Raw genomic sequence first — 26,409 nt, forward strand, 5'->3', positions numbered from 1 at the left:
TTCAATTGATCAATGTGTATCCATACTGCCCAGTATGCCCATACTATTTTATTTGATATTTAATCAATAGCTATTAGTCAATGCCAATACCTTGCTTTCCATCTTGCATCAGTGCATTACTTATAAAAGTATCAATACTGCAATATAGAAATACTCTGCTACAAGTAAAGTCCACAATTGAAAATGTACTTGAGTAAAAGTATGAAAGTGTTGTCATCAACATGTACTTCAAAAAGTACCAAACCAACAGTAAAAGTACAAAATGTTTGAAAATAGCAGATCTACGAGCTTGTAGATCAACTATTCTCAAATCCCAAAGTAAAACATAGGGCTAAATATAATATAATATATTAATATAATATTACAATTAATGTCTGCAAACAAAGTAACTAGTTTTCAAATTATTGTGTAGTGGTGGAGTAAAAGTACAATATTTGGATCCAAGAGATGTAGTGGAGTAGAAGTAGAAGTACGAAAAATACACAAGTAAAGTAGCTACAAATACCTAAAATTGTACTTAAGTACTTAGTTACTTTATACCACTGTCTGCAGTGCACTGTGCATACACACACCTCACAATCTCACATTCACAATTAAGAACCAGCAGCAGCAGCAGCTGCAGCACCAACAACAAACAAACTGGACCTAAAAATACAACCAAACAAAATCAGAAACAAAATCACAACTGTAGTCGCTAACTGCAGCGAGTCAGACGAGACAGGCAGCAAGTGATGATGAGAAAGGTCAGATTACACAACAAACGCCAGCACGCAACAACGTGGATGAGAAACAACACACAGTGAAAGTTGAACCTTTATTTACCTGATTGCTGCTGCCGCAGTTCTGTTTGACGCTTTTTCTTCTTTTTCTTTTACACACGCTTCATTATGTCAAGTGTAAAAGTTAAACGCTAAAACCTAAAACAAACAAACTGTCACGTCACAGCTGTGAGACGCTGCCTGCTGCACTGCACTCAGAAAGAGGGGCGGGTTCCCAAAGAGTGTACAAGTAAAGCACAGTGCTGTGACACAGTGACAGCCAATCAGAAGACGTCTCTGATTCAGAGATGTCTGAATCAGGAAAGATGGCAGTAGACTGCCTGCGCTACACTCAGTGCGCTTTGCGCTGTTTCTGATCAAGGTTGGTACATTCTTTTCAGCATCGTGGGGGGCCTTTTCACGGCGGGGGCCCTACGCATTGTGCGTAGTGTGCGTGTAGGGCCCGCCGGCACTGGTATAGTGTGTGTGTGCGTGTGGCTGTGTATGCGTGCGTAACGTATAGACTCGGTGAGAATGAATCAAAGTTTCAATCGACAATGAATGCAACCTTACGCTGCGGTGCGCGGCCACACGCATTCCAGTTTCCTTTGTTTGAAGCGAGACAAGCCAGGAGTTCAACGTCAAGTTCAAGTCAAGATCAGCGCTTCAGAAACATTTTTGTTGACTATGTTGCGGCTGCTAATAACCCCAATAGTTAAAAGAGCCGGTAGGCTAAGCATGGGAGGTTAAAATACTGTATGACGCGCACATTAAAACACTCACATCCACAAAATCGCTCATAAGTTTTAAAATGCTTTACTTGAATTTTCAGTGACACCAATCATTTACAATATGCGATCAAAATACTGCAATAAATCTGTGTATGAAATTAAATAATCAGTGAGCAAATTACAACAATAAAAGTGATTTCTAGCTATGAAAAGTGCTCCAGTGCGGTCAACAAAAGTTTCACTCCCCCAGCTCACCCTACCTCCATGGACCAAACCCAGCCTTGAAGGTGAGCATGGGAGAGGTGTCTTTTGTAACCCCTTGAGGCCACCTTCAGAGACACTCCCACAAGATGAGGTGCCAATGGGTGCCTCCACCAAATAGCCAATTAATTAACCCAAATTAACGTGCCCAAATACCAAATAAGCCCTGTATGGCTCCTACACTTGTAATAATAAATCTCTGAAGGACAGCTCCTGATTCATAGTAATCCTTATATTCTCGGTACGTTTCTAGCATGATTTATTGTTTTAATTAAATTGTTTAAATTGTTTTAACTCATCTGGTGCCGATCCCGAACTAGTTCGGCTTTATTTCAATCCAATACAATCTTTTTTTTATTAATTCACTTACCCCGAGCTGCTTGTAGAGTCGTGGGTGGTCCTGGCTCGCTAGCCGCTAGCCAGCTAGCCGTTCTACTCTGTCCGACGATATATTCCATTAAAAATGGTTGAAAATACATTTTTGAGCTCCCCAATGTTCACCCGATGTTCGGCGCCGCTTCCGATGAGTACACGAGTGTGCCGATCCCGAAGTAGTTCGGCTTTATTTAATTAAATTAATAAAATGATAAGAGGCCTTCTGAAGCCTGGCCTGATTTTTCTAGCTACTAGCCGAAAGCTAGCAACCTCCCGGCCGGCCGTAATTTGCGAACGCAATCGCCAATCTCCGCCTAATCCAATGAAAGACCGCATCTTTAAAGGCTTATATCTCTTTTTTGTGTTTTAGGGAAGCGGCGCGAGGTTTATTTACGGCGAAATCGCCCAAAAATGATCTTTTAGATGACAAAATGGGAATAGCCATTCTGTTAGCATCTTCATCCGGGACATTTCCATGCCGTGCATGAACGTGAGCACGTCAGGTCCTGGAAGGTGAAGTCCTGGAAGCTAAAGCGCTCGCCTATGAGAGATGCGCTGGCATTCTTTGGCCCCTAGAGGGCGCTGGCACTCAAAGAGTTAATTAACAAAAGGGAGGAATCTGTTACGGCCATAAATTGTAATTCTTTGTGTTTAAGAGCTGTCCATAAGAGACAGTAGAAGGTTCTGGTGACCCATGCCATTTGGTGACCTTTTGGTTTCTCATGCCTCTCAGCCTTTTGTTGAGCCTAGACTGCGATGTAAGACGTGCTAACGGAATACCACCTGGAGCTACTGTCAATATACAGTTCTTCTTTGATACTCTGTTTCTTGGCCCCTAAAGATAGCATAGAGGTGTCAACTTCTCCCTCTCCTTCTCCCCTCATTTCTTTGTTTCTAACTAGAACCCAGGAAGTCCCTTGGCCAACAAACAAATAGGTGTGGCATGGTTTTTACATACAGTAAAAGCCCCTAGCCAGGGCCACGCCTCCTGCAGGACAATAACAGGTGGTTACATTGCATGTGTGGACAGCAGAACACAAAGAACAGAGGACTTCACAGGTCAAGGTCTGCAAGGACATCAAATATTATATGACATTATGTGAGTACCAGTGTTTTTATTGAAATTATGATATGGTGTTTTGATTACAGTAGTATTATGTTGTATGTTGTTTAAAGGACAACTTAGTTTTTTTACAACAAGGGTTCATATTTTAGATAGTCATTAGAGAAAAGAAAAGATGAGTGTTAAAATGAAGAGTGTTAAAATGTTTTAATTCCTTCCTTTCTATCGTTTTAGTGATTTTAACGATTTTGATTTGCATGCAAGTGGCTAAATATGTATTTTTAGACACAATAAGCCCATTCCCAAGATGCACCACAATCTTTCATGGGCAGATGTGACTTACGGGGGCTAGTGTAAATAGTAATAAAGAAATTGCCGGCTTATTGTGTTAAAGACATATTTAGCCACTTATGCACCCACTGAAATCAAAATACTAAAAATCGCTAAAACAATAGAAAGCAGTACATGAAAACATTTTAACACTCATCTTTTCTTTTCTCTAATTACAATCTAAAATATGAACCCTTGTTGTCCTTTAACTCAAAGTGTGACTATGTTCTTCTCTCTTTGTCTCTGTCTCTCTGTCTCCTATTTGTCGGTTAATTTGTCCATCTCTTCAAGAATTGTGAAAAGAGAGAATCAAATCTGCCAGCATAACAATCAACCTGGTCCTGGGAGTCCCCATCAACAGCTGGGTTCTGTGGCTGGTGTTAACCGGACCGGCTGGCACAATGGCCTCAGACATCTTCACATTCAATCTGAGTGTATGTGAGATCATCTACAGCTTGTTAACTATTCTCTTCCTTATCAAGAACCTTGTCCCCGACGCCTATGAATTTGTCATTGGTGGCATCATGTTCACTGGACGTCCCGTCTTCCAGAGCTGTATCTGCGTAGAGAGATTCATGGCAGTGGTTCACCCAGTGCTCTTCCTCAAGTACAAACCCCTCAGGTACAGGGTGGCTTGCTCTGCGCTGGCCTGGTCGTTCATAATTGGGGCTTCACTATCATACATGTCGGACAAGGAGATGTCATATTATGTTTTCATGGGCCAATGCCTATTTTTCATGTCAGTGATGCTGGTGTGCAGCCTCGCCATTCTCAGGGTTCTGAAACAGCCCAAGCCAGGGGAGACGGGGAGGGAGAGGGAGAGGGAGAGGGACAACAGCATGAAGAAGAGAGCCTTCATTATCATCTGTCTGATCATGGTGTCATTTGTGGGAACTTACGTTATTTGGAGCATTGCTGTTGTCATTGCTGCCTGTCAAGGACTCTTATTGTCAAGAGAAATGGAATTGCTTTCATATATATTTCTGGTCATTACTGTGGTCACTGGGTTGGTTCAGCCTCTGCTGTACCTCTGCCAAAAGACTGGCAAACTGCCCTGCATTAAACCTGTACAAGGTGCATAGATAATCACACAGTGAACCCCATGAATAATAGTTACATTAATTTGTACCAAGGCTATTTTAATTTGTGGGTTGTCATTGTTTGTCATATATATATATATATATATATTGTTTCCGCCAGGCCGAAAGATTATGTTTTTCATAGTGTTTTTCAGATTTCATATTCGCCCAAACTAATATAGTAAGCAAGCTCAATTTCTTTTTTGAGCTATCAGATCTAATAGTTTTGATAAAGTATTGCGTTAATTTATGAAAAAAAGTTAAAATAAAGAGATAAAAGGTTTCTCCCTGACACAACAGCAATGATATATTACGAAATATTGACTAATACTAAAACTAGGACATTTTCTTTTAGATTTTACTTAGTTTTGTACAAAAGTACACCATTTTTTATTTCAGTTTAAATTGCGTTTCTTTTTTATTCTAGCTTTTGTGATTCTGTTAATGTGACATCATAGTGAAGCCGGTGCCCAGAGCGTGATGTCAGAGTGTTTCAGGCGTGAGCCGCGTGACAGAGATACATACTGTACATACAGACAAGCTGTGACCGTTTAGATACTAATTATTATTATTATTATTATGTGTGTCTGGGATGATTACAGACTGAAGGTGATTCACAGCAGAACAATAAAAAGGTTTTTCTCACGTTGTCTTGTTTGAATTGGTCGACCTCTGACCTTGACCAGTGGTTCCCAAACTTTTCAGGTCGAGACCCAAAAGAGTGATTCGACATTTCCCCGGGACCCAATCTAGTGAAAATAACACATCTACAAGTTTTGGTCAAAATTGTAATCCAAGATGTTGCAGTCTTGGCATGGAAGCACTGTACAGTACCTAGATTCACCAGTAGGTGGTGCCTGATACTTGATTATAAGTAATGATGTTGTTAATATGGGCAGAACAGAATGTCATGGCTTATGGCTTTATTGTATTGTATTGCATGTCTTTAATGTCTTGATGAGTTGAATACACAGGACCACAATGGAAACAAGCCCACAGGGTTGTTTTTGTGTCATCCTTTTAGCATGATCATGAATCTTTGTTCCTACAATTTGCAATTTAAGCATTTAGCAATTAGCAGACACTCTTAATCCAGAGTAATTTACAATAAACCCCAACCCTTTCAATACATCAAATGGAAAGAAATGTTTTGCAAATATAAGAAAAAAGGTAGACCAAGCCTACGTAAGTTTAAAGGACCTACACCATGAATTTTCACTTTTTCTATTTTAAAACCTTTTTTTGGGGTCCCACTGGCACCTTCTATCCTCACAAAGTCCTATTTCTGACCGTTGTGTCTTTCTCTGGTTTTGGGCAGACAGAGATGAAAAGCTTTCCACGGGTTCTCAGAACAGTGCTGTTCTGAGAGTTGACGAGAGTGACGTCACTCTCGTCCCCCCGCCCTTCAGGTAAAAACCAGAGCTACTCTTCTAAACCCAGCCCCTCATTTGTTTCTAATTTGCTTAGCCTCCACTTCCATCTGCAGCTGGCTTACTGTTCTGGGGCTGCTCACTCAGTGCTCTCACTCACTTTTATTCTATGAACATTTTTGCTATCAACATGTCCAAGGAGAAGTCTTAACGTTCCTGGATTGCACTATAAATGTGACGTTATAGACTGCGAGGACCCAAGCTTCGTCCCTTCTAACAAGGAAACAAAAGACCTATTTTTAATGATCCGAGGCCTTCTGAAGCCTGGGCCTAAATTTTCCGCGGTGGCCGGGTGGGAGCTCGCGGTGGCCGGGTGGGAGCGAGCCGCGGAGCTCGCCGCGGTGGCCGGGTGGGAGCGAGTTCTTAACCAAGTAGCTGCTTGTCGCGGCCGGGACCGCCGCAGCTCCGACCCGGTGGACAGAGCGGCGGCCCCGGTCGCGACAAGCAGCTCCGACCCGGTGGACAGCGGCGGTCCCGGCCGCGACAAGCAGCTCCGACCCGGTGGACAGAGCGGCGGTCCTGGCCGTGACAAGCAGCTCAAGCAGACTGTCCCGGTCCTCCCTTCACTCTCCCCGGCTATAGAGAGCTTAATCACTGTCCCCGGCTAGAAAGAGCTCCACACCCCGCCTCTCCTCTCTCTATCCACGGCTACACGCCGCCTCTTCTATCACTGTCCCCGGCTATAGAGAGCTGGCCACCCCGCCTCTCCCTTCACTATCTCCGGCTAGAAAGAGCTCCACACCCCGCCTCTCCTCTCTCTATCCACGGCTACACGGGGCCGCTGCTGCCCGCTGCGCTGCAGATGAAAACGCTCCAAGCCTCCAACCAGGAGGAAGAGGATTTGACAGTAGGCTTATATCATACAACATAGGCCTACAGTAGGCTATAATCAGAGCTGGAACATTATCTTATTTTTGTATTGGCCCAATATTACATTATTTGTTGTCGACAACGTTGGAGAGGGGGGAGGGGGAGGGTGGAAAAACCCCACTAGATGCGCCACTGAGCAAACAAAGGCCGTTTTGGTATTGCAGCTGCAGGGCCTAATAATAGCACAGCTATAAGAAACAAGAGGAATGGTCAGGGTGTGTGTTGGGGGTTAAGACCTGTCTAAGACTCAATTTTGAGCATATATTTATACAAAAAATATAGTTTTAAAAGCATGGTGTAGGCCCTTTAAGTAAAATCTTAAATTATAATGTAAACATTTAAAATGCTATCTAACTTTCATGTATGGTCATTGAGGGTAGCTAGGCCAGTGTTATGGTAAGTACATATGGGCTTAGTTGGAGTCTGAAGAGGTGAGTCTTCAGACCACAGCGGAAGCTAGGGAGTGAGTCTGTTGTTCTAAGTGCAGTTCAGAGAGTTTATTCCACAGTTTCCTAACAATCAATCATTTAGCTGTGAACTCCATGGAACGCACTCAAGGACCTCGGGTGGTCCCCGGACTCCACATCTGACAACATCAATACTCCACCCCCAGAACTGACCAATTAGAAGCCTCTGCCCTGGACTCTGCTTTTCTACCTTCGTTCATCTACACTTGGAGATCTATTTATTCCATGGACTGATTGACTGTAAGTACAGCCAGTGTGTCAGTGTGTCATATCAACATGATGTTTAATCATGATAGTCAGTGTGTCATACAGATGTGCCATTTCAAAGCTTGCCATTGGCAAGACAGTAGATTTTCAGGGGACTGTTAGAACATTAAGAGGGACCCAGGAGGGCATTTTCCAAGGTGTTTTTATGTACTGTAAATGCTGTTCAGATTCTTATTTCCAATGAAAAGAAGTGTCGAAAAGTGCCTTTTGTTTTCAGTAACGAAAGAGAAGATTGAGCGAGGCTAAACAGTGAAAAGAACCTGGGAAAACAAGGATTTCCAGGAACAAATGCAGGAAAATTACAGAAATGCTGAAGTTTTGAAATGTCACATCTGTACCAACATGAAGTTTAATTATGATAGTCAGTGTGTCATATCAACATGAGGTTTAACTATATGATGGTCAGTGTGTCATATCAACATGAGGTTTAACTATGATAGTCAGTGTGTCATATCAACATGAAGTTTAATTATGATAGTCAGTGTGTCATATCAACATGAAGTTTAACTATATGATGGTCAGTGTGTCATATCAACATGAAGTTAAATTATATGATGGTCAGTGTGTCATATCAACACAAAGTTTAACTATATGATGGTCAGTGTGTCATATCAACATGAAATTTAACTATGATAGTCAGTGTGTCATATCAACATGAAGTTTAACTACAGTATATGATGGTCAGTGTGTCATATCAACACAAAGTTTAACTAAATGATGGTCAGTGTGTCATATCAACATGAAATTTAACTATGATAGTCAGTGTGTCATATCAACATGAAGTTTAACTATATGATAGTCAGTGTGTCATATCAACATGAAGTTTAACTATGATAGTGTGTCATATCAACATGAAGTTTAACTATGATAGTCAGTGTGTCATATTATCAACATGAAGTTTAACTATGATAGTCAGTGTGTCATATCAACATGAAATTTAACTATATGATGGTCAGTGTGTCATATCAACATTGAGTTTAACTATATGATAGTCAGCACGTGTGTCATATCAACATTGAGTTTAACTATGAGGTCACATCAACATATTTCTATGGGCTATACATAACAGCCTTTATTTATTTTTTATTGTCTCCACCAGCTGAAGGCATGGGGGAGAATATGTTTTCGCCCCTGTCTGTCCGTCCGTCCGTCCGTCCGTCCGTCCGTGCGTGCGTCCGTGCGTCCGTGCGTGCGTGCGTCTGTGCGCGCGTCCGTGCGTCCATCCAGTTTGTTACCAGCTAATCTCAGTCGCTGTTGGCCCGGTCGCTGCCAAAATGAGCACACACACTCCCTGGATGCCAATTCAGAACCTCTGCCCCACATTTTTCAAATGGCTCTGTTCTAGCGCCACCATGAGGCCGATGTTTGCAAAACGCATTTCTGTACACTACTCTTAGAGATTTTGCCCACAAATCCTACAAATCGGTAGACATTATCTCTACAGTCATGCAGTGATCAACATGGATCTGTCCGATTTTCCATATTCCATCCCGATTGGCTACAATTGGCTTCCAAAGTTTGCAGGATTGCTCAGTTTTGAACAAAATGCCTCAAATCATGCACACAACGTGCAATCTTAGTGAAATTGGGCGCGCATGTTTCCAATAGGCTGAGGAAGAAATGCCACTTCAAATTTCCTCATGCCTCATGGTGGCGCTATAACAGGGCAATTTGTGTTTTTACCTTTAACTCCACTGATAAGTGGGAAACTTTGTATGCACACTCCCTAGGCCTAGAGGCTAAGGATAAACCTTTGCCCTGCATTTTTCACATTTGCCTTTTATAGCGCCACCAGGAGGACAACTGTAAAACACATTCTTTGCTATAACTCCATCAGATTTTCTCCAACAATCATGCAAATCAGTACACAGTACATCTTATATATATTTCATATTCCATCCTAATTGGCTAATATTAGCTTCCAAAGTTTGCAGGATTGCTCAGTTTTTGAACAAAATGCCTCAAATCATCAATGCAGCTTGCGATTACCATGAAATCTGCCATACATATTCCCACTAGGTCAAGGAACAAATGCTACCTTTTTCACATTGGTCTGTTATAGCGCCACCAGCAGGTAGACTTTAGCAAAACAAATTTTTGCCTCAATGCCTCAAATCATGCATGCAGTGTCCGACTGCCATGAAAGGTCTAAGATTGGCGAAGAACACATGCCACGCTTTTTACATTGGCCTGTTATAACACCAATAGGACGCCTGGCCTGGAGACCTGTGCTCGGAAGAGCACTGCTTCTATTTTTTATTTTATTTTTCTTCTTCTGTAATATTTTCTTTCACATCAGGATGACTCTCTCCCCAGTCAGAGTTATCAGTTTGAATGAATGTAGAACTGTGTGCGGGATGTCATTTTTGAACATCGATGTCTTAATTTAACTAACATTTGTTTTAATATTTAATTTTAAAAGATAAAAGAAATCCTCCCTCACACTTCTGCCAGTGTGCAAGTGATCACCCTCCCCTGTGCCAACGTTGGCACCGTGCCTAAGGTTGCGTAACCCTGCTCTAGATAAAGGGCATAGCAGTGGTGGCACAGATAGAAATCCCATTCATTTCCTCCTCCTTCATTAGAACCTTCTCCTTCATCAGGTGTGAGCTGAGCTGAAGAGGATGAAGAGTCTGCTCCTCATCGCTGTGGCTCTGGCAGGGCTGACCAGCACCCTGTCTACTGCTCAGGGTAAGATTATATATACCTGTCGCCTCACAACTAGGAGGTAATGGGTTCGATTCCCACCGGGGACGCTGTGGGTGCTGGGGGCGTGTTCTCTCGTCCACATCATCAGAGCCCACGCCCTAGGTGGGGTTGGCAAAAGGGCCCTTCTGTGAGGAGTATTGGGGAGAGTGTTTTTTGCAGGTCTTTCAGTCCGAGTGTATCAAAAAAGTAACTAGGTTAAGCACCTTTGGTTAGCATTCACCAGCGTCCTTGGGTTAGCATTTCACCAGGTTAGCATTCACCAGCGTCCTTAGGTTAGCATTTAACCAGGTTAGCATTCACCAGCGTAGGCAGGTTAGCATTTCACCAGGTTAGCATTCACCAATCACCAGCGTTAGTTTGACTGAAATTAGGGTTAGTTAGGGATAAGGATGGGTTTAGGTGTATCTCCGTTCCCCCCGACTTTCGTGACCTCCGCGCAGCCAATCACAAGCCAATCACAAGCTCACAGCTGCTTTTTGATACACTCGGACAGAAAGACCTGCAAAAAACACTCTCCCTTGGAGTGTACATGTTCTCAGACGTATCAGTGATGGCAGTCATCTCCAAATTTGGGCATTGTTTCAGCATGTGGCAGTTACCATGGCCGTGACGCATGCGCAGTACAGGCGGCGGTATCAGTGATGTCAGAAATGTTGGCACTTTTTCACCCGCCAGATCCCCCCACAGACTAGGCCAGTCTGTGGGGGGATCATGCCATCTTTCGACTTGGCATCTTGTATCATCGTAGCTATAGCTTCCATGTACATATTACTGATGTTTAAATATTATTGAATAGGTCCTTGGTTTACTTACGTTTTGTTATGACCTGTCTTTTGTATACTTTTATAATGTAGTATTGCTCCCAATTAGAGGTCTTCGGATCCACCCGAGGTCCGAAATTACCCGGGGTCCGACCCCCCCCCATTTATGCGCAGTGAGGTCGGAGCCGCCACCGCGTGTCGCGGGTCCTGGGTATTTGATCGTGAAATCGCCGGTTTCTGATACCCGGGGGGAACCGAGTCAGCCGAAATTGAAAAAAAGATGTGCACAGGTGCACTACAACAATTTCGCCACCAAATGGCCCTAAATGATACAGCATGTAATCTTAAGCCTAGCCCTAGATAGTGAAATGAAGTTGTTTAGAACTCAGGAGGACACCTGTCTGCCGTGTCTGGGGCAGTTATAGTCTATTATTATTAAGATTTGATATTAACGTAACGTGTTGGTTAGTGGTTCACAATGGAGTTGTCATCGCGTTTTGTCATGCTCTGCAAAGCATAATGGAAATAACTTCAAAGCAGACTATAATCAACAATGCGACAGAAAATGATAGCTTTAGCATTGGCTAGCCAGAGAAGAAGGAATAAAGAAAACATGGATTTATTTTACTGTCCACAATGATTGACTTACTGGTCTGGGAAAACATCTTGTTGTCGTGACTTGTGAGGAGAGGCACACGCAGCAGCTGCAACCATTACCATGGCGACGTTTAGGCAAGAAAGAAGTCTCATAAAACTCTTAATAATAATGTTGGCATTCCGTCATTTCGGGGCCACAGGTTCGGGTCTCGGACCTCTCGTTCAGTGCGGGTATCCGGGGCCGTCGGACTGGGTCTGTCACGTTTCGGGGCTGCTCGGGTAACGGTTCTGAAATTCCAAATGATAGACGGGGCCAAATGGGTCCGGCTCCATTTTCCCCGGGTCCCTTTGGGTTCGGGTAGTTAAAATTGGACCCGTGAAGACCTCTACTCCCAATGTTTCCTATACTGCTACCTGTCTTGTCTCGTGTGATTACATTTTCTCCACCTGTGTCCTGTTAGTCTCCCAGCCAATCATCTGGCCAGGGGGAGGCAGTATAGAGACCAGGATTACTGCATGTTTTTTTTGTGAGGGTACCTAACCTAGGGGAACCGGGGAGAACATGCAAACTCCAGTTTATTTTCTAATGTTGTATTTATCTTCTCCTTGCAGAACCATGTCTGCCTAACGTTCCCACCAACGTCTCCGTGGCTCATGACTGTAAAAGCAACAGCGCTGTAGTGTCCTGGTCCGCCAGCCAGGGGGCAGAAGAGTACCGGGTCTCCGCCTCCAGTAGTAGAGGTGACACCGCCAGCTGCCTGACCTCTGAACTCAACTGCACTCTGAGCGGCATCAGGTGTGGCACCAACTACAGCGCCCATGTGGAGGCGTTTAAAGTCACCTGCTCCAGTGGGCCGAGCCTGGCGGTGGCATTCAAAGGTGAGAGACTAGCTCTGGTCCAGAGAAGGAGTTCCAGGGTTCCCACGGTCATGAAAATCCTGGAAATATTTTGAAATTAGAACAATACTTTTCCAGTACTGGAAAAGTTTTGGAATTGATCAAGGGTCCTGGAAGGTCCTGGAAAAAAATAGCTATGCATTGTCTTTGGTTATTGATTTTGTTAATACCTCTGAAATGACAAATTAAACATTGGCCAAATTGCCAAATATTAGAGGCAGAAATTGTGAAAATAGCCGATCTACATGCTCACATTATCACATATTTTATCACATATTTTCACAATAGAAACGTGTTATAAAAAATTCCTCAACTCTTAGTGCTCGTCAGGGTGCCGGGTCCCCAGTTAAAATGTGATTATTTCGTGGGTCACAGCCTGAAAAGGTTGAGAACCACTGGTATACACTATCTGTCTTTGGGCATTGAGCATAGGAGTAAGCGACTTGTTATTGAGCTGAATTATTGTTATATAGTCCTGGAAATTGGGTTAAATATTCTGGAAAAGTTTTGGAAATTAATTGGTAAAAATGTGTGGGAACCCTGGAGTTCTCCTTAACACTTGGGAGGCCAAACTCGTTCAGTAACGAGTTAAGGCCACTAGGTGTCACCACGCCAAACTCGTCCCTGAACGAGACAACGAAGAGTTAACTGTACGTGCTGCTACCTGCCCTCTGAATGACCCGAGTCCATACGTCACCCCGTAGCAGAGAGAGAGAGAGAGAGAGAGAGAGGGAGAAAATGGCGGAGGCTGGTTACATTGATTTCCATTCTACTCTGAAACATAAAAAGGGCTTTATCTCTGAATGAGGTGAAAAGAACGCCAGGGAAGCAGAGATCTGATTGTTTTCACGGCGACACTATAACGCGATGGTCGGCTCCCGTTTGGACTTTTGTTTCGCGAGCTTTTGTAAACAAAGGGATTATCTTCCTCAATCGTCAGTGGACACCCACGTGCACACGCACGAAGCTTCCGAGGCTCTTCAAAATAAAGCGTGAGTGAACGGCGGCAGCAGCAACAGCTAGAAATGTTATAAACCTGAGCAGCCCATGTGTTAAAGGCCATGTACACAGGAAATGCCTTATTTCCTGCTCAGATCAGTTTTACTTGTAGGCACTAAAAACCTCACCTGATGACACGTGAAGGTGAGTTTCAGTGATGTCATCAGAATCTGCTGCAAATCACATGACAGAAGACTGTCATGTGACTTGACGTATACCAGTGTTTTAATGCTATACCCTAGAGTACACTGCCAGCTAGTCCTAGTGGGCATCACCATCTTCTGGCTATAATATTTTTTTCCCCTGTCTTTAGAGGAACGCCCCCACAGTCCTTCAAATAAATAAACTACATTTGTTTTCTACTTCCTGTGTACATGGCCTTTAAAGCTATGTCAGTGATGAGCCCTTCCCTTGCGACCGCAGGTAAAACTCTGAACCTCTCAGCTGTTGCAAAAATCAAAAGTACAGTTTTCCTACTCACCAAAACCATGACGGCTTTTGGGAGTTGAAAGCTTACTTTCAATAGTGGGAACTCTCTGAAAGCAAAAACTGCTTTTAGCCAATGAGGAAGCTTCATAGAGATGACGTCACACGAATGCTGGTTCCTCATTGGCTAAATGTTACTCTGTCACAAGGACAACCACACTAATATCAGACTCTGTCGAGGTGCCAACTTGCGCCTCGTGCACTCGTGGCCATGTATCACCTACTTGTGCGCCAGCAGAGTACCTGATATCAATAACACAGGGCAAACACATACGCTACAGAAACAACGAACACAGTACTTAGGCACTCACACGATATATAAAGATAACTCTGTGCTCCATGGGGAAAGCGGGACTTGACGTCAGGACTTGGCTTCTCAAGGTCTAACTAACTCATTCAACCGTGACAATCCACTCTTTGTAAAATCCCGCCCCATTTTGCTCTGTTACTAGGTAGGACAAAGGGCAGATAGTTTTTAAAATGGAAGTGAATCTACGTGATATTAATAAAAAGGGAACACAAAAGTACAGTATTTACATTGCAAAACAGGGGTTTTCCCCCGAAAATACATGTTTTAATTAGTTTAATCCCAGTGGGACAGAAAAAACAGGGCAGATTGCTTTTATAATGGAAATGAACCGGGAAAAAATAATTTTCATAGCCTCATTATTGCTTTTTAAAGTACCAAAAGAAAAACATCTACGTGATATTAATAAAAAGGGAACAAAAAAGTACAGTTTTTTTTCCCTGAAAATACATGTTTTAATTAGTTTAATCCTCTGAAACAGGCAGAGGACAGAGAGAGAGAGAGAAAGCGCAGTGCATCTTGGGTAGAAAGTTGAGGAATTATAGGCTGGCTGTCAACATAAATTGTATTTTAATTGTAATTCTGCCCATTTAAAATATATGTACCCAATCGAATATCTTAGTTACATCATTGTCATTCATGTGAACTAGTTTGTTGAAGCTTATTCATTATAATTATCGAAATCACTATGACCGTGCAGCGCCGTACTGTGCCCCGGCAGTGCTCCGCATCACGGCACCGCGGTGAAAGAATGAAGCGACTTTCTCCCACTGCATAACTCCACCCCCGGTAGCGAAAAGTGAATGTTTTTTTCTGGTTGGCCGAAAGGGAGTCTCAGGGACCAAACAGAAGGCTGACAAACGGTGAATTATAGACCTTTTTTCAGTAGTAGTGACATCAGTGACATTGTCTCTCATCGACCCTCTAGTGGGCACCAACGAGGACTGCCTGTGGTACGTGGACAAGAACGGCACCCGCCACGACGCCATCGACTGCCCGCTGGTGTCCTTCTGCTGTGGGGACTGTTGGCATCGTTACTGCTGCCTGGAAGCTGTGCGCATGATCACTGACCGCGAGCAGAAACGCTGCAGGCTCCACGGACGCTCAGGTGAGGAGAAAAGACAGGTGTTTTCTGAGGTCTCCACCAGGGGGAGAGTTCCGCCGATTTAAAATGAGCCCAATACGGAACTAAAACTTCCTATGATGGACCGCTAGTTGCGCTGTTTTCCCCCTGGCCGGTTGCAAAAAGAATTGTTCTCCATTGGATCCCATGCATTTTCCCCTTTCGTGTTCTAACCTTAATTAACATTTTCATGAATACTTTATGGTTCCTATCGCTAGTTAAAAATTGCCTTTCAATCACGATGACATGCGTTTTGTAAAAATAAGGTCCCATTTATGTTAAAATTGATGATAAAGTTGCGGGGAGCGTGGCCAACCTAACTGATACCAGCCGGCTGTGTTCTTCTTCGTGTGCTGTATTTCGGGAGCCTCCGACCACATTCTCCCATGTATCCCTGCGGTTGCACGTGACCGTTGGCAGCCAATAGCCTCCTCTGTTTGCATTTCAATCTATGATGGCAACACCCATGCCAAGGACCCATATTGTGTCATTTGCGCTGCATAGAAACCAATGGCTTCGCTTTGTCCATATCCTTTATACAGTCTATGGTCTCCACACGAGAAGGAGCGGTGGCTCAGTGCTTAAGTTGAGCTGTCTCATATTTACCTGCTGTCAGCTGGAAACGGACACTTGTGTCTTTATCTAAAGTCTATTATCTGTAGTGTACTATTACTAGTAAGATGCCTCAGGGCGACATGCGACTAAGGGCGAGGTCACACCAATTCTTGGCCATCTGGTCAGTGATGTATATCGGACCAGTTACCCATATATGGAGACCCCTGCATGATAGTCAGAACATGCCCATATGGGCATTACCAAATATGGGTGTGCTTAATATTGATGACACCTGGACAGGGATCTCCATATATGGGCATAAAACGGACAAGGACATAATTCATTTGCAAGTGTGACTCGTGATGACATCTGCGACTGCGATCTCCATATATGGGCATAAAAGGGACATCAAGCCAGAACGTGATGTCAGAGCGGCAAACCCATTCTGTTAAAAGTGGTTCCCCTGACATCACAGTGACATCAGAGCATGATCTCAGAGTGACAAATCCATAGAACCACAGACAAACCCATAGAACCACAGACAAACCCATAGAACCACAGACAAACCCATAGAACCACAGTGTCAGGTATGACATACAGACAGAGATACGCGGACAAGGTGTGCCGGTTTTCATAGTAAACTTGCGACCTACCTATTATGACTGTATATTTATTGTCTTTATCTAAAGTCTATTGTCTGTAGTGTGCTATTATGACTATTTCAGAGGTCAACCTTTAGCGAGACCCATCTGTTGTCTTTAATCGAATTCTAAGGAGTGTCTCTGTCTCCCCCTGCAGGTGTGTCTCTGTTGTCTCTCCTTGCAGGTTGGATCTGAAAGGGCGAAGATGAAATGTTTATTTTGCCAGATGATGTCATACCACCCTGATGATGTCATACCGCCGTGATGATGACGTAATCATTCAGTAGAGTAGAGGACGCCCCACCCTCCCAACTCAGGCCTTTCAGATGCAAAATAACAATACCCTGTATTGATATTCATCACTTCTAGGAGGGAAAACATTATGGAACACAATCGAGAAATAGGAGCTGAGACAATGAATAAAACAATCTACGAATAAAAGTGTAGTCTTGTAAATGAGCCATGAGAATGAAGAGGGTTTTAAAAGGACAGTGAGATCGTCTATAGGGCTGTCACGATATGACATTTTACATGACGATTAATTGTCACTCAAATAATTGGCGATTAACGATTTAATTGTGTATTTGTCGTTGATAATTACATTTCTGTTTGGCTTTTAGGCTTTGAAGTTGCATATGGTATATATGACACATAACCTAAATATACAATTACATTAATATTTGACAACTTACTACTTAAAAAATAACATTGATAGTGGAAATAGCCGATCTACAAGCTCACAACACGTCACGATGCGACGCGTTGTGAGCTTGTAGATCTGCTATTTCCACTATTTCTGACATTTTTCAACATTCACGATTATGACGATTATGACAAAATAATTGCGATAATGTCAAATAATCACGATTAGACGATTATGTAATAATTGTGACAGCCCTAATCGTCTATGATAACTGCAGGTCTGACAACATATTATAACCCCACCCAGGATCTATTAGAGTAATGTTAACTCCATAGACACATACAAAACAGAAAAAGAACAAAACTATGACACCACGTACCTCTTTAATGAACAGACAAACAAGAACACAGCATACAGTCTGTTTGGGTCATCAGGAGGTAGGATCTGCTGCCCCCTGGTGTTCACATTTAACCAGTTATTTAATGCATGATTGTCTCTTTTTTGAAGATTAATCTGATTATTATTTAATGCAACAATTAAATGTATTAAACACTTTCAACACAGTATGGTAAGTTATTTTTCTTTCTGATATTAAAGCTCTGAGTTTAGGATTCTAGAGTAAAACTAATGTTGATTCTGACATTTCAGCTTTTCATGGATAATTACACTTGTGTACAAGAGTATATTTTGAACCTATAAGGGTCCATTTGGTTCCTAACTATCTACCATAGGGGGGACCCCATCAAGGAGGAAAGAGTTACATCAACTTTGACAGTGTGGACTGTGGATTAAAATAACAAACAAAACAAATAATAATCCATATGGTTGTTGTGAGGCAGAAACCTTGCAGCTCCACATGTTTTTAAAACTTTATTTAAGTTATTTCTTCCATAAATTATTGCCTTACATGATCGTACAACAGTGTCACGCAAAAGAAACAGAAAATAGACGATCTACAAGCTCACTCACAACACATGGCATTATGACACCATGAGAGCTCATTTAGATTTTATACTTGAGAAACTTGTGAAGAGAAGACTCTGGCACAGCCAGTTCCTTTCAGGCAGGTGCGTAGGTAACAGAACAGATACACCCGCACACCCTACAGAGGGGAGTTTATTCAAAGTTGTAATAAACGGAATGTGTAAGTGGCAGTGTGCGGGTGTATCTGTTTGAGATTCCTTATACTTGAGAAACTTAAAATAGTGTGTTTTTGTGTGTTATTAAAAAAAAAATGTAACCCTAACCCAGGGATTTACACGTAACTGTGTGACTTCCACTTCTTTGGTAATTCGCTCATTAATTCACTCACTCATTCATTCATTCGTCAACCCAACAGAAACAATTTACTATCCAGGCATTTAACAGACACTCACGATCCAGAGCCACTTATGATACTATACGAGACGATATTACTATAAAAACAATCTTAAATGTTTTGCCAAATATCTGGTGGCCCAACAGCCACATTCTCACGTCCAGCGATGTTATCTAGACCGGCGTCCTGTCGAGCAGCTTGGTCTGGATGCGTCCTCATGTGTTTCTTCAGGGTGTCGCTCTGGTTGAAGCTCTTGTCGCAGACCAGACAACCGAAGGGCTTCTCTCCTGTGTGGATCCGCATATGTCTCTTCAGGTTTCCGTTCAGGGAAAAGCCTTTCTCACAGACGCAGCACACAAACCCACCACCTGGGGGACTCATGACGTCCACGTCTCCTCCCTGGTTGAAGTGTTTGACATTCCCACCAGGGGGACTCATGACGTCCATGTCTCCTCCCTGGTTGAAGTGTCTTTGGGAGGAGGACACGAGCCAGCGCTGTGGTTTCTCTGCTCCGCTGCAGTCGCTGATCCTCGCTGAGCCGCTGAACGCCGTCTGACCCGGACTGAACCCGCCGTGGCGCTGATGAAACGCTGTCTTCCCGTTGGTCCTGCCTTCCGCCCTCACGCTGAAACCGGCCTCTCCGAAGGTTTCCAGGTGAAACCTGTGGTGGAGTTCAGGATCAATCAGTGAAAAGGTGCCAGAGGCAATGCTTACGGAGGGTTATGAAAGTCCGACACCTCATTACTCTGACTGCGCTTTAGGGATCGGTGATCGGGTATCGGATCGGGGTGAAAAAGATCGGATTGGAATTGGGAGATTTTTTTTTTGTTTTTTTATCCAATGCTGCACTAAGTGAGAAAAGAAATAAGCTATATCCATGGATACTGTAATTTAAAAAAAAATGTGTTTTTTTCTTGCATTGCCGAAAGATCGGATCGGGAAAGATCGGGATCGGATCGGGAGCAAAAATATGTGATCGGGATCGGAAGCATAAAAACCTGATCGGGACAACCCTACTACAATTGCCGTTAGGGTTAGAGATAGGGTTAGTCAGGGTAAAATCTCGATATTTCAACGTCACATTATTCCGACTAAAGGTTATGGTTAGGTTTAGGCATATTTTTGCTGAGGTAAGGGTTAGGGTTAGGTTTAGGCATAGTAGCATTCACCAGGTTAACATTCACCAGTTTAGCATTCACCAGCGTCGCCAGGTTAGCATTTCACCAGGTTAGCATTCACCAGCGCCGGACGAATGTGACGTTGAATTATCGAACGTCATAATAACACTACTTTTAGGCATGGTGTGTTTGACTGTAGTTCTGTTTCGACTCCACATGTACTGTCCTGCATGTTTGTCTAATAAAATATTCAATCAATCAATCAAACATATCAATAACAATAAGATTGTCTTCCTCAAACCTCAGGCGCTCCACGGACTCCAGGCGGGTTTCGGCGATGTGAGGAGGAGGAGCCTGGCGTTTCCGTTTCCGCGGGTTGCGACCTGAACAAGGCGGCCCGCCGTCTTCTCCTTGGCGCTCAGCGACTCCTTCCTGGGTCGTGACCTCAGAGGGAGGGACCACAGGGAGACCCCGGGGGTCGGGTTCTGGACCCACGGCGCTGGGTTCTGGTTTCACCTCTTTTTCTTCTTGGCTCTTCTCCACGCTGTGGAGAGACACAGGAACAGCCATGGTTCTTCAACGGTTCTTTCATTTAAAGACCTAGTGAAATGGCTTTTTGGGCATTTTATTTTGAAGTTTCAGTCTGAAACACAAGCCTGTCTGTTTCTGAACCAATCAGAAGGGACCAGCCCTTCAGGCGATGGGACAGCTCATGTGTGCCCAATGTTTGTATTTGTAGCTTCCATTAGCCTGCAAAGGGCAGGCAGAGGGACACGGCCAGTGGGCCAGTTGTACAGAATGTTTGTTACCAAGTTGCTTATTATTCCAACCTATAATGTTTGTGTGATTGTAGATCTGCTGTTTTCACTAGTTTAGTACATTTTATAGATGATAAATACAAAACGAACGGTTTTGGACATACAAGGTTTCCACCCGACATTGCCGACAACGATGATATGCTATAAATATAAGGTGCTCGGAGTGAAAATTATAATGTAGGGGTGCCTCGGATTAAAAAAATATTAATGGGGTGCCCTGAGACAAAAAAGTTTGGGAACCCCTGGCCTAAACCATTTTTTTTAATGGGAGTGGCTAGCGATTCAGGGGCTGGAGCCAGGCAAACCTACCGGTGGATCTGCTGAAGATGGGATCGCAGGCTGCCATCTTCCTGGGTGTGTAGGTTCCTTCCCTCCCGGGTGTGTCCATTTGTTTCACAGGTTTGATGGATCTTAAAGCCACGGTCTCCCTGCTCCATCTCCCACAGCACATCTCTATCTCTGCTCCACACCTCCTCCTGTTCTTCTTAAGAGAGAAAACACGACATTTTATTTCCTTAGATAAATCAATGCTATTGAAAATCCTTTATGTCTGTGTGTGGGTTTTACACATGTATTAAAAAGCGCTTCTGATTAAACCTCCTAACTCTGTTGGATTCTCAAACCTTACCCTTACTTGTCAAACGGCTTCTGCTCTGCACCAGAGCAGGGAGAGGAGAGGCTAGAAAGGGAGGGGAGGGAGGGGTCGGTTTGACAAGTAAGGGTGCCTGTGAGGTCAAAACCGACCCCTGTGGTTGGTCTCAGGACGTTGTGTAAACACAATCCAATAAAAAAATACTAACTTTGAAGCTGAAGAAATAACCGCACTAGTATAAAGTCTATCTACTCTGTTAGTTATGAGAGGGCCTGCAAAATCTAGCAACAGGGGCAGCTGAAATCTAGCAACAGGGGCAGCTATGAAAAAAATGGACTAAAGCAGGTATAAAGGGGTATGATAAAAGGCAGATTTAACCCTACATGTGTTTTGGTCTGGATGACTCCCTTAAGCTCTTCCTTTCTCTTTAAAACGGTCGGCGATGCGTTAGCGATACACGCAGCAAAGCTGTTCCTTGGCTTCACAGCCGAGCATATGAACTTGGAGCCGGGCTGAATGAATGAGAAGACACCGCTGCGTACCGAAATTAAGTCGGGAGGTCACAACATTTCGGCAGCACCGTGGAGCCGAGTTTAGTCGGTTGACGCCCCCCCGAACCGGGAGGGGAAACCCATATTTGGGTCTGGACATTGCCGAACCGAAATTAGTTCGGCTCCTTATTACAGTGTGAATCGACCCTTAGCCTGACACTCAGCCTGAATTTACATTTCGTTACACTCCATTATTCACTGAACATATTTTGTAATGGGCGTGGCAAATATTGAAAGAATATTATACCTGTATTATATTATACCTTTAATGTGTAGAGGTCCATCTTGTATTATATTATACCTTTAATAATATGTTGAAGTCCATCTTGGTCCAGACAGCATCTGGAATGCTCCTCATGTGGATTCTCCTCCCCACAGCCGCAGATAAACACCTGCTGGAGCTCTGGACTCACAGACACATCACAGTCTGGTCACACAGACACCGATAACAGATATTGAACCAATATTAAAAAGTATTAAAAAGCTCTTCTGACTAAACCTTTTGATTCACCCTTTGTTAGCTTTCTGATTGGTCCCTGACTGGCCAACCAGAAAAATCCTTCTATTTTGCTACAGAGGGTGGAGTTGTGCAGTGGGAAGTCCTCATTCTTTCATTCACATCAATAGAAAGAGTGTAGTTTTAAATTGATATTTCTTTTAATTTATTTTTTATTTTATTTTGCTTTGTCATGATAAATAGGAACATTTCGCAAGTTCGCAACACAATAGAGTGAATACACCGTGAATATTTGTTGGTGCGGTACGGCGCGGCGTGGTCATAGCGATTTTGATCATTATAATGAATAAGCTTCAACAAACTAGTTCACATGAACGATATCGATGTAACTAAGATATTCTATTGGGTATATTAAATGTGCCGAATTACAATTAAAATAAATGTTATGTTGAGGCTACTTCCTCAATTCCCTGGTCAGTGCGAGTCAGCCTAGATGCGCTGCTCTCTCTCTCTCTCACTCTGCCCTCTGCCTGTTTCGGAGGCACTATTTTGGTTAAACTAAGAAAAACCAGGGGTGTTGTTGGCTGGATTATTCATAAAGCTTTCCCGGAAGAGAAAGATCCCATGATTGGCCGCTAGTTGCGCTGTTCTCCCCCCGTGAGGTACCAAAAATATTTTTTTCTCCCCTGGACTCCATTAATTTTCCCCTTTGATTTTCTAACCTTAATAAACATCGTCATAAATACTTTATGGTTCCTGTCGCTAGTGAAAAACTGCCTTTCAATTACCATGATATGAGTTTTGTGCAAATATGTTCCCATTTATGTTAAAATTGATGATAAAGTTGCGGGGGGCGTGGCCAACTAAGCTGATACCAGCCGGCTGTGTTCTTCTTCGTGTGCTGTATTTCGGGAGGCTCCGACCACATTCTCCCATGTATCCCTGCGGTTCCACGTGACCGTTGGCAGCCAATAGCATTCCTTATGATTCCTGGGGTACCATTCAAACAATGATGGCGACACCCATACAAGGGACAAAAAAGCGTAATTTTCGCCGCATAGAAACCAATGGCTTCGCACCGTCCATATTTTTTTAAAGTCTATGAGAAAAACATGTATTTTTGGGGGAAACCCCCCGTTTTGCAATGTATCTACTGTACTTTTTTGTTCCTTTTTTTATTAATATCAAGTGGATGTTTTTCTTTTGCTACTTTAAATAGCAATATGAGTATGGTATCCAAATATGTGGTATCTTAAGATGATTCCTTCAGCAGAGCGCTGGTTGTTTGTTATGAGCTGATATCATAACACTGAAAACAACGAGCTACAAAAGTATGAGCTGACTGTATTTGTGAAAAGTGATGATAATATAAAAACCTCCTAACTCCATTGAGCCGAATTTGGGTAAAGTGATGATAATATAAAAACCTCCTAACTCCATTGAGCCGAATTTGTGAAAAGTGATGATAATATAAAAACCTCCTAACTCCATTGAGCCGAATTTGGTTAAAGTGATGATAATATAAAAACCTCCTAACTCCATTGAGCTGTATTTGGTTAAAGTGATGATAAGCACACGTTCAACTATCTGATTTTGATGAGGCAGTGTTTTTTGTTTGTTTTTGTTTTTATTGTGTGTTTTTTGCAATTCTTGAAAAGTTAATATTTTTGGACATAATTTCTCCTAGACCACAGAGATATGGTTGAAGTTCGAACATCCACAGTCACTGTAGAAGACATTTCTGAAAAGAACGCTGATCATCTGGTGTCTCTTTTTCTTACAAACTGACCCTCTAATTATTAATTGATTAATGTTGATGTATTACCTTGCTTGTTGTAAATCGCTCTGGTTCTAGAGGTGATGGCTAAATGCCTAAATTGTAAATTATAGCCTATAAAATGCAGGGTTTTCTTTAGATATACCAGTATATAACCTTTCACCACTAGGTGGAGCCAGAGGACTAGGAACAGAGCAGGTCCATGCAATCACAGTGCAATCACAACAACAAAATATCATTGAACTCAAGTCTCCATGGCATGAGTAATCAATGGGGGGGGGGGGGGGGGACATTTTGCGGGTGAAGTACTCCTTTAACATGCTCTAACGCTATGGACCAGAGCTAGCTTAACCATCTATCTCAGGGTGAGTGTTTATTAGCTCTGACCTCTCTTCCTCTCGTCCTGTCTGCAGTATGTATGTCTGCATCCCTCCTCCACCTCCTCCTCTCCTCCATGCCTCCTCCACCCAGCCTCCATCTCCTCCTCATACTGAGTGAAGGTCTTCTCCATCAGACTCAGGATCTCCTCCACAGCGGTGCTCAGTCTCTGCTGGACCAGCCTTTTAAGAAGCTCTATTTTAGACATCCTTCATTCATGTGATCTTCTTCTCAGCACAGGACACGTTTGTCAAACAACAACACGGGATGCTGTTTTACCTTCCAGGTCACGTTTTTCAAAATAAAAGACTATTCTCCTTTTGGATTGGATCGCCACTCGTCAGATTCGTCATTGCTGCATAATAGAGGTAATATGCACACCAAAGCTCATTGTTCCATTAGCGCACCGTTTCCCAAACAGTGAGTCGGGACCCATTTGTGGGTCACTGACCAATTTTTATGACTCTACATTTAAAAGAATAGCCTATATATATTTCATTTATTTGTATAATTATTATAGGCCTAATAACATAATTATTTGTAACTTGAGATACTGTTCCTACGAAACAGTGTGGGCTCGCTTGTAAAAGAAAAATGTTTTAAAAAGAAATAAAATTAAAATTCGTAATTAAATAAATTGTTGTTATTCTTTTATGTTTTATGTTTAAAAAAAAGTTAAACAAATAAAAAATATGTATAAGTGAGTGGTTGTTGTTGCTTTGTTGAATATAGAAAATAACATTGTTTAAAAAAGAAGGTCATTTTATAATTAATTAAATAGGCCTACTGTAATAAATGTATGTTGCTGGTTGTGCTAGTTTCCTTGCCATGTTTGTCTGGGAGGGACAATTGACCAGTCGCTATGCCCCTCCAAAACCCGTCCTTGTCCAATGCCACGTTAGCAACAACTAAGGCAGGTGACTTTGGCAAGCTGCCATGGCGGCGTGCATCGGTGTGTACCGATATGGAGTTGGTAACAGTTCAAGACATACCCAAAGAAATCATAGCACATTTCTGGAGTAGTGGTTCGGAAATATCAGAGAGAACAAGGCAGAAAGGATTGCAATATGCATTTGAAAAATACATACACACTATTCTGTCACCAGAGTAATGACAATGACAAAGTATTTAAAATCGAGACGAAAGCTCACCGGTCGCAATGCAAACGTCAGCCACCCCACGTCTTGTCCATTAATATCGTGGATAGACACATAACTGAACAACAATATGTTCTTGCATTGCAGGGTAAGTAAATATATTCTTTTATTTTAAGTTAAGGTTCAGTCATGACTTTCTATAGTTTTCGCTATCTAATGTGTTTAGCCCCTTATTGGTAAATCGTCCTGTTTCCATTTGTTTATAGCGCCCCGGGATATTGTTCCCAGAACTTCCCACATCGTGGGTTTAATAAACACACTGGATGTGATGATGGCCCAAGTGGAAAGCCCAGGAAGATCATGTAGGCCTACTAGTTTGCCACAAGAATGGCACATCCCCAGGGGGGCAAAAACACAAGCAGTGCCCATATCCAGCGTGGTGGTCAGTAAAGGTCAGGGGGTTAAAGTATAATCCAATTTTCAGTCGGAATTGAATTTAAAAAAAATATTTTTTCCTTCTATTGCCTGATTTTCTAGCTCCCTACAACAATCAAATATTGGTTCATTTTTTCAATTTTCTAGCTTGCAAAAAAAAACAGAAAAATGCTTCAATTTACCTAGACTGACCATGTGCAGCAGTTGTCTTATTTCAAGTGAAATCCAAAAATCATGAAATTTGCAGGTTTTTTTGCACTTTGGCCATCGATATACATTAGCCTACCTCTGCACAAGGACTTTCCATTACCGCTGATCCCCCCAATGCCCATACTGATAACACCAGACCATACTGATAACATCAGACATGCCTGGCAGAGATTTGCATTGAGTTCAGCTTTCAAATGTTTTAAAGAAACTGTATTTCTTCCACTTGGTGGCAGTATTGCAGTTGCATTCTTGCTCTGTAATGATATGATTAGAGATATGAAATCCCTACAGCAACAAATTTGTTTATCA

The 26,409-nt window shown here is 42.7% G+C and overlaps 2 protein-coding genes across 4 annotated transcripts; one reads left to right on the top strand and one right to left on the bottom strand.

Moving 5' to 3' along the window:
* The first annotated feature begins 7,478 nt into the window (after positions 1–7,478).
* On the top strand, positions 7,479–17,913 carry LOC308307035 (fibronectin type III domain-containing protein 7-like). 3 transcript variants are annotated; one of them, XM_080752134.1, is made up of 5 exons: positions 7,479–7,604; positions 10,235–10,322; positions 12,311–12,577; positions 15,316–15,495; positions 16,864–17,913. In XM_080752134.1, exons 2-5 carry the CDS (start codon positions 10,256–10,258, stop codon positions 16,899–16,901), a joined length of 552 nt encoding a protein of 183 aa, XP_080608260.1. In that variant the 5' UTR covers positions 7,479–7,604; positions 10,235–10,255; the 3' UTR covers positions 16,902–17,913. The 3 variants fall into 3 exon arrangements, with proteins under 3 accessions (XP_080608260.1, XP_080608261.1, XP_080608262.1); XM_080752135.1 differs by lacking the exon at positions 7,479–7,604 and adding an exon at positions 7,849–7,930; XM_080752136.1 differs by lacking the exon at positions 7,479–7,604 and adding an exon at positions 7,854–7,930 and having other exon boundaries at positions 10,217–10,322.
* A 31-nt stretch (positions 17,914–17,944) lies between these two features.
* LOC308306670 (uncharacterized protein) lies at positions 17,945–24,566 on the bottom strand (the record flags this gene model as incomplete). Its single annotated transcript, XM_080751711.1, has 5 exons — positions 17,945–19,328; positions 20,087–20,329; positions 20,913–21,087; positions 22,048–22,149; positions 24,368–24,566. 5 exons carry the CDS (start codon positions 24,564–24,566, stop codon positions 18,779–18,781), a joined length of 1,269 nt encoding a protein of 422 aa, XP_080607837.1. The 3' UTR covers positions 17,945–18,778.
* Between the last annotated feature and the right edge of the window lie 1,843 nt (positions 24,567–26,409).

Source organism: Nannobrachium achirus (genome assembly GCF_963921795.1).
Source record: "Nannobrachium achirus genome assembly, chromosome: 21".
Taxonomy (NCBI): Eukaryota; Metazoa; Chordata; class Actinopteri; order Myctophiformes; family Myctophidae; genus Nannobrachium; species Nannobrachium achirus.

What these genes read in the sequence shown, in the direction of transcription:
- LOC308307035 (XM_080752134.1), top strand. Translation starts at nt 10,256, where the DNA reads ATGAAGAGTCTGCTCCTCATCGCTGTGGCTCTGGCAGGGCTGACCAGC. An exon ending in CACCCTGTCTACTGCTCAGG is followed by an intron (nt 10,323 to 12,310) that starts GTAAGATTATAT and finishes TTCTCCTTGCAG; the next exon opens with AACCATGTCTGCCTAACGTT. An exon ending in CAGGCTCCACGGACGCTCAG is followed by an intron (nt 15,496 to 16,863) that starts GTGAGGAGAAAA and finishes CTCCCCCTGCAG; the next exon opens with GTGTGTCTCTGTTGTCTCTC.